The sequence below is a fragment of the Sinocyclocheilus grahami genome, unplaced genomic scaffold, assembly GCF_001515645.1.
Source record: "Sinocyclocheilus grahami isolate Dianchi unplaced genomic scaffold, SAMN03320097.WGS_v1.1 scaffold34.1, whole genome shotgun sequence".
NCBI lineage: Eukaryota > Metazoa > Chordata > Actinopteri > Cypriniformes > Cyprinidae > Sinocyclocheilus > Sinocyclocheilus grahami.
Window position 1 is genome coordinate 2164179 of NW_015505213.1, and position 9004 is coordinate 2173182.

The window sequence follows — 9004 nt, forward strand, 5'->3', positions numbered from 1 at the left end:
TCTTTTTATATATATATATATATATATATATATATATATATATATATATATATATATATATATATATATATATAATATGTTAATCCTACTATGAAAATGTACTGTAACTTTCAGAACTATTTAATTAATGATAAATGACAGATTGGAAAATAGTCACAAATTACATTTTGGTGCAGAACCTCTATGGAAAAAAAAAGTAAATGAAGTAAATATTTACAGAATTAATTATATAAAAAATAATATAATAAAATATACAATTTAAATAACAATACAAAAAAAGATACAACCCCTTTACAAAAAAGTGAGCACTGCATGCAAAATTAAAATGTGTATGCCATCAATTTTTGCATTCATTATTTAAATGTAACCTAAAAAAGCAAAATAAGTTCCCTACCCCCCAGTTATAAAACTGAGCTCTACTGCTTTACAAAGGCTTGAACTACACATAAATATGCATTCTCATGGGTTATTCTAGTTATCATTCATTTTAAATGATATACAGAATAAATGTAGTTTATGGTAGCCATTTGGGATAGTAAATACTGAACCGCTACTTCTCACAATACTGGTATTATTAATATAAAGCATTTCACAGCGGCCTGGTACATCAATAATGTTTGTAAGTATGTAAAACACCAGTTTATAACCATTGCAAATACCTTGTGAATCCAGTTTGACCCTGCACATATTGCTCTACAGACTGACATCAGTTTCATTAATGTGGTCTGTGTTGCAAGTAACAGACTGTATTGCTGTAACAGACCAGGAGGGTCACAAACAGTCCTGTTAATACCAATACATAACCATATTTTCATTATCACATATCAGCAAAAACGCTAGCATTTGAGATGTTTCTTGTTGGACATATCGTTCCATATTCTCAGTATCTCCTCTGGTGAGATCTGATGTACAGTCAAGACTTTTCGGTAGCGGCAGAGACTGTAGGTCATTTTCCAGTGATTAAATCCACTGTTCTGGACAGGCTGAATGCCTAGTTTCCGCAGGCACAGTCCCACATACACATCCTCCAGATGTAGGAGTCTTGTATGGAGGGAGGTCTTATAAACCAGCTCTGCAATGTCTCCGGAGAAGACGTATCCAGTGCCAGAACAAAAGGGTGGGTACCTGCTATCAGGGTAAAGCTCTCTGGGCATGAACCACTTGCTGTGAACGTCACGTATGGGTCCTCCGTTTATCACATGACCTGTGAAAAAGTGTCGCCTTGGTTTGGAGTTGGGTCTCAGAAGGTTAAACACTAAATTGTCCATGTTGACAAATATATCACTGTCTGTTTTCATGACGTACTGCGCGTTGGGGCAGAACGAGGACACCCATCGCATGCCCATGAGAGTCTTCAGGGTCAAATTGTGGTAGGAATCCACAAAGTCCTCGACTAGGATGTCATGGAAGATCTGGCTCTCTTGTTCCACCATCTGGTTGAGGACAGGTTCAGTGCTGAACCCAAGAAGGAACAGCGTCAAAATGTGAACGTTGCCGAGCATGTTTTCATCTCCCCATGTCTCCCGGATCGCCTGGCGGGCGTCAAACTCCTTGTGGTTGGTGCTTATGAGGAGAACAAGAAAGGGCTTTGTGCTTTCACATTTGTTGGGCTCGTTGATAAGGAACTTGAAATTGTGCGGGTTCAGAGCACGCGTTCGGATATTGCTGAGCGTGTCGTTCTTCGAGAGCCTCGGCAGCGGTTTGCGAGGGGTGAAGGTCATCGGACCCACGTAGGTGGTTGAGGGCCGAGAGCCACTGAGATACCACAGCGCACTGGCCCAGCAGACCACAGTCAGCAAATACAGGAATGACATCTTTGATGGCATCTCGTCAGTGGCTGGATCACCTGTCAATCACACGCGTTCAGCCCACAGGGCCAATCACGTGTAGTTATTTGGAAAGCATCGCTCAACTGTGCACAAACCATCCATCTTTTGATGTCAGTGCTGGTTTAGTTTTGTTCACAAGCATTCTTTCTAGAAACACAGACATACTTACTATTTTCCCTAAGGGCCAATTGCTACCAATCATCTCGTTTTTTAAAAGGATATAAATATTCTTTCATATGCAGTTATAGAAAAAGGCTAAGAAGGTGTTCTCTTTACTCATATTCACATTCTAGATCAATGGTTCTCAACCAGGGGCCGAGAGCCACAAGGGCCCTCAGAAAACTTCAAAGGGGGCCATATTATTTATTATTATTGATAAATTAAAACTTTAATAAAATGCTTAAAATACATAACATCAAGAAATCATATTTCTTTTTTCCCCCTCATTTACTACTTCTGCTTGTTTCCCAATTTATGTTTATAAAAAGATTACAAACAAGCAATCTTTGTCATAATTACTGTATAGCAGAAATATCCTACCTTAGGCATTGAAAACTGTGTTGGACAATGAGATGCTTTTGAATCAAAATATTTGAGAACCACTGTTGTGTTTCTAGAAGGTTCTATACTCTTCCAATTGTGCTGAGATTTGCATCCACTTTCCAATGATTGACCTTCTATCGCTGTGGGTCATCACTGCATTGCGTCTGTTCTGACATCATTAATAAAGCATATAGGGTGGAGTGGACAGAGACGCTTCTCAGTTCAGGCGCTGCAGGATCTCTCTTTGTCTGTAGGTCACAGAAAGCCGAGATGTGCTCTTTGCATATGAGGGTGTTTGTTTTCTTTCCAGATCCCACTTTTAGGCTGTACGCGAGTCTAAAATAGAAAAGCAGAAAAATATAGATGTAAATGTATCTGAATGTTGTATGTATTGTAACACACACATATACTGTTCTGATCACATGATCATCATTCTATATTTAGCCCTCACAGCATGTTAGGTTCTCCAGTTACCGTATAGCATCTGAATTATTAGACAGATAATATATACACAGTGGTGGCCAAAATGATTAGAACACTAGTATTTTCACCAGCTAAAATTGGTTTTAAATCAGTTATTTCTATCTTTTGCTTTAGTGTGTCAGTATATCAGTTTACAATTCCAAACATTCATTTTGCCATTAATTGTAATAATCCAGTGAGATCTGTGTTTGCACAAGGAGTCTGACAACAGCCAGTGTTCCACACAGAGATCTGATCTCTTCATCATCCAGTCTGTCTGGAATGACATGAAGAAACAGAACAAACTGAGACAGACTAAATCCAGAAGAACTCTGGCAACGTCTCTCCAAGATGCTTCAAAAAAACCTACCTGCAAAGCTAACTGAAAAACTATGTGCAAGTGCACCTAGGGAAAAAGCTGCTTTAAACGCACAGGATGGTCACACCAAATGTTGATTTAATTTAGTTAATAGAAGTTAATTAATAAAGAAAATCTATTTATGGCATTATTTTTGACAGCATCCTCAACTTTTAACAGTACTGTAGCTTTGCAGGTAGGTTTCTTGAAGCATCTTGGAGACGTTGTCATATTATTATTTATTCATAAATTAAGAATTAAAAATTAAGAATACTATTATAGAATACCGAAATCCCCCACAAATTGAAAACACACATAAACAGAAGGTGGTAGTATTACGGGTGGGATTGTAAACTAAAGGCCGACCTGGTGAAAAAGATCTGTTTATATTATAAAATAGCACTTCAGCAGAATTTTTGCACCTGAAGATGCAAAAGATGACAAACAAACAACATCAGCAGCAATTGTCTGGGAAGGATTCCAACAGCAAAGCCAGAGGCGATTTGTGGGCCCCTCAGCTCCCTCAGAAAGTGACTCATCCCTTTTTTTTGGCCTGTTGGTATTGTTTCTATGAACCTCTATTAACCTTGATTAGATCCAAGAGTGACTGGCGCACTGCTGTGTTTTCTGTCTCAGTCAATATATAGCATCTTCAACACATAACAGAACAGGCATAATTTGCCACACCCCTGTTATCTTCATATAATTTTTATACTATTATATATTTTGTATATTTTCATATTTAATATTTAAATTTTAGTTAAAACTTCAGCCATTTAAAACATGTCTATATAGTTTTTGTTAAGCTTTAGTTATTTTAGTACTTCATCATAAACTAAACAAAAACGAGAAATGCTAATGTACCTTGGCAACTAGCTGAAATAAGTATGAATTTATTAATTAAAATGTGTACACACACACACACACACACACACACACACACACACAATGATGTACCCCTGTTGAAACAGCATGGTTTTTGTTTTGTAATAAATTAAAATTAAATCATATCAGACCTTTTCCACCTTTAATGTGAAAATTACTTCCTAAGCAATGCCACAGTATATTAAGATATATATATACCCTTACGAAAAAGAAGTTTATTCAAGTGTGCTATTAGTATACTTCGTTTAAACTAGAAATAGGAAAGTATACTTTTAGTCTACTTTTTATGTACTTCTCAGAAATGGGATTTATGTACTTCTCAGAAATATACTTAAAATGACATTTAAGTATACTTGACTTATACTTAGAAAAAGTCTAAATATATTGTAGCTATAATTGTGCTCCTAGAATCTGTGTTTTCATTGTTATACTGTAGGGTGCGCTAGTACACATCTTCTGTACAGAATTTCCAAAAAACACAAGTGAAGAAGAAACCGAAACAACAGACGCTTCCACTAACACTAACATGTATTCTAACACGATCATCAGACATAAAACAGTATCAAAACTATGTAACATTATGGAATAAAATGTCGACCCATGAAGAGGTAATACTGACTGTCAAGCTTTGGGGTGTTGATCGACTCTATCTACATTTTGATTATCATTCTGAATCCAATTCATAGTCTTTTTTCAGCTTTTTGTTCAAAATGTTGTTTATTTCTTTATTTTTTATTCATGAAACTTATCCACATTCAAGTGTTTAAAAAAGAATGCATGAAGCTAGAATAAAATGTTTTTGTTTACAAGCAGATACCCTGTTCTTTTGATGTTTTTTCTATGTTTAGATATTCATGTAACAAAATATATACAAATTAATCCCTAAATAGGGACATAGTAGTATACTTCAAGTATGATGTAAAGTTCACTTAAAGAAAACTTACTTGCAGTATAAAACTACTAAACTAGTACTTTACTGAGATTATACTTCAAAGTGTACTAAAATTAAATTTAATTAGTAAACTATCAGTATACCTATAAGTTCACTTTTAGTATAGTTGCAGTACAAACTAAACATTTTGATGTACACTAGTTGTGTACTCAAAGTTTACTACTTTTATGCTGAAAGTATACTTAAAAGTATACTTTTATATACTAGAAAGTGGGCCAATTTAGTCCCAAGGAGTATTGAAATAGTACACTTACAAGTATACTACTAGTACACTGATATTTGTATACTTACTACATAAAGTATACTTAAAAATATACTTGAACTTTACTTAAGTATACTTACTAAAATAAACTTGAATAATACTACTTTTTGGTAAGGGTAAAAAAGAACATTTTCAAAAAAATGACTGTTTTACTATATTTTTGTTCAAATACATGCAGCCTTGGTGAAGAGACTTCTTGTACTGTTTATATACAGCATTTGTACTGTATAAGAACAGCATTTATTCAAAACAGAAATCTTTTGTCACAACATAAGTCTTCACTATCACTTTTTTATTATTATATCAATTTAACATATCCTTGCTAAATAACAGTACTAACGTTTTTAAAGGAAAAAGAAAAAATCATACTGACCCCAAGCTTTAGAACAGTATTGTATATTGTTACAAAAGATTTGTACTTTTTAATGAATCCTCTTCTTTCTAACTTTTTAAGAAATTTGAAAAAAGTATCATGTTCCAAAAATATTAAGCAGCAGCACAACTATTTCCAACATTGATAATAAATCAGCATATTAGAATGATTTTCTCTGAAAATTCAGTTTTGCCACCATAAGAATAAATTATATTTTAAAGTATATTAAAAAGAAAACGTATTTAAATTTGTAGCAATATTTCACAACATTATTGTTCTTACAACATGTTTATTAATAGGTGCATCAAATGTAGGTGGAAATAGCAGAGGGGGAGAGTGAGGGCAGAGAGAGATAAATAGAGAATGATGGGTAAGCAAGAGTCTCCACTATACAAACATAATCTATTCTTTATCTTGATTCCCCCTTCTTTGCTTCAGATCAACACCAGCGCCCCTTTCCTTTCCTTTAAAAAGGTCAGATACATGCAAATACTGCAAATGCCACAGTATGGAAGCTAAAGAGCAACCTCTGCAGTCACACACGATTTGATTTTGCTAGCCTATACTTTTTTTCGGGAATAACTGTGTGTGTTTTATGCATGATCACACACACATACGAACTTTCACTCTTTTCAGTTTTGTCAGTTACAGTCATATGTAACCACCATCTTGTTGCTCAGTCTTTCATTTGGTAATTATGTATCCAAGTGATGGCACCATTTTGCTTTTCGGAATACTTACATTACATAACTTACATTTCACTGCAGGTCATATGTTCTCTATATAACCATGTATGTGAAAAAATCTTGAATCTTAATCCTTGAATTGCTGTGGGATACTCTTGCCATGGGGCATCCAGTCAAACAGTTCTGAGTGCAGTGATTAACCTTCAGCACTGTACTTGGACAAAACAAAGTGGAGCATCACTTTTATGAATCTGTGTGTGCGTGTGTCTCTCTAACAGTAAATTTGCATATGCATAAAATAGTTTCTGGGTCATTAACCTAAAAAAAATCTATCCAGGATTGTTTTATGGCTTCTAAGACTACAATCTACCCTTATTTACTGTTCATTTCGCTCTCCTTTACCCTTAAAGGTATAGTTCAGCCAAAAATGAAAATTCTGTCATCATTTACTCACCCTAATGTCATCCCAAACCCATACAGTATGACTTTCTGGCAGCCTTGCTGCCCAGTTTGTTAATGACTTCACTTAATCAACTATTTTTTTACGGCTTCTCCAAATACCTTTTCTATTTTTTCATGAATTCATATATAAATAAATAGTCTACGTTTATGATACTTTTATGGTACTTTTTTTGTCTTTTTTGAGCACAACCTCCCAAATCCACAATATTTTTCATTAAAAGAGAAGGGATGCACAATATTAGATAGCCGATATGCCGATATTTTTCAAATCATTTTGGCCAATAGCTATATTTTTCCCTTTGTTTTGAAACAACACCAAGTCTCTCCTGTGCGGAAGTTATAAACAAATTATTTTTAATTTTGGTTTGTTTTGAACAAAAACTTATTTGTTAGGAGTAATAAACTTTATTACATTTCTTTTTTATTGAGAGAACATTGAAAGCCTCGAAAATAACTGTAATAAAATCAATCTCTGCTGTGTTTTTTTCCCCCTCAGACAGATGCAGTTGAAACCTTAACATTTTATTTGTGGAATTTAACATTATTAGATGGTCTAGACCAGGGTTCCTCAAATCTTACCCTGGAGGTCCAATGCTCTGCAGAGTTTAGCTCCAACCCTGATCAAACTCAGCTACCTGTGATTTTCTAATGATCCTGAAGACATTGATTAGCATGCTCAGGGGTGTTTGATTAGGGTTATAGCTAAACTCTGCAGGAAAGTGGATCTCATGGGCCAGATTTGAGGATCCCTGGTCTAGACTCTAGAGCAAAAGAGCTGTAAAAAAATCTTTTAGAGCTCCTTATATTTAAATTTTCATAATCCATTTGAAAAATATATTACATATTACTGAATAAATCTGTATATATCAAGTTATTTAAATTACAAGTGTTATGTTTGTAATTTTTATACATGGAAATACTGCTATACTGCTTTATTTATTCAGAAACACATGTATCTTAATGATATTTGTGTATTTTACTTTCATTTTAAGAGCGCCCCCTAAGGAAATAAAATGCCTTACCGGACGGGAATTAGGACCCCCCAGGGGAGGCTGCCACTGCTGCACACGCTAGAAACTGTTGACTCTTTCGCACACCGAACGTGTTATCTTGTATGTGCATATTTGTTTAAACTTCTGATATAGAAAGCGGCTGTCACATGGCATGTGAGTACTAAACTAAGTTCTCTTTCACGTCTTATTGTGCTTAAATGTCAAATACAAACAGATTTATGTTAAAAACACCCATGAGTTACAAAAACAGTAAGTTATGTCTGTGAAGGTAAATTTCATGTTTATATTAGATCTGTGTAGCAGCAGCGTAATATACAGTAAATAAATCAATAAATCCACTGCTCTCGTCTCCTCTGAGGCTAGGAATCTAAATAGTGTTCTGTGCTCATCTGTGCAGACAAAGACAGAACAGTTAGCATGCTTTGCTCAAACATTTGCCATGGCGTTAAAACTGGTGCATCTCTTGCGAATACACAATGGCAGCACTGTGGGTGGAAACTAGCAGATTAAGGGGCGGTAATATTATAATAAGATCCCCTTTCTACGTCACAGGGGGAGCAAAATCTGAGCGGCTTGTTTAAGCTTACACATAAAGGCTTACCAAAAATAATTACTGGGTTGTTGTTTTTTTCACGTTTTCTGGGTTAGTAGATGCACCTTCATATAACTATCTAATGCTAACTATACTAACTGCACATTGGCATTCAGATATACTTCATGTTATTGGCAAATAACAGGACAGGCAGCTGAATACTGATGGATGGGGATTATGTTTTAGGCTCTGGCAGATGTAATATAATTTGATTCACAACAGATTCAGTCAGTCAGAGAGAGATATATGGTGTGTGGAAATACTATCATGGTGCTTTCACTGACCATTACTGCCACTATAACTTAATTTAGTTGTAGTAAATGCACTGCAAAAATGTTTTCATCAGCATTTTCGTTTTGTTTTCCAGTAAATATACTGTATATCTTACCTATGGAAGCCCGTTTCCGCCACTGAATAAAAAAATATAATTCTGTAAGTCATAATAATGAGAAACTTTCTCAAAATTATGACTTAGTATCTCGTTATAATGAGAAACTTTCTCGTAATAATGACTTAGTTTCTCGAAATAATGACTTATTTTCTCATAATTATGACTTAGTTTCTCGTAATAATGAGAAACTTTCTCG

General features: G+C 34.9%; 1 protein-coding gene across 1 annotated transcript in view; it reads right to left on the bottom strand.

Annotated features, from left to right (window-relative positions):
• Positions 1-292: 292 nt before the first annotated feature.
• Positions 293-9004, bottom strand: part of b3galt1a (UDP-Gal:betaGlcNAc beta 1,3-galactosyltransferase, polypeptide 1a) — a 13652-nt gene continuing 4940 nt past the window's right edge. Inside the window, exons 2-3 of the mRNA XM_016266900.1 lie at positions 2370-2708; positions 293-1846 (exon numbers count right to left, since the gene is read on the bottom strand). Coding sequence (XP_016122386.1) covers positions 837-1826 — 990 coding nt within the window. The 5' untranslated portion in view covers positions 1827-1846; positions 2370-2708 and the 3' untranslated portion in view covers positions 293-836. The remainder of the gene's footprint in view (positions 1847-2369; positions 2709-9004) is intronic.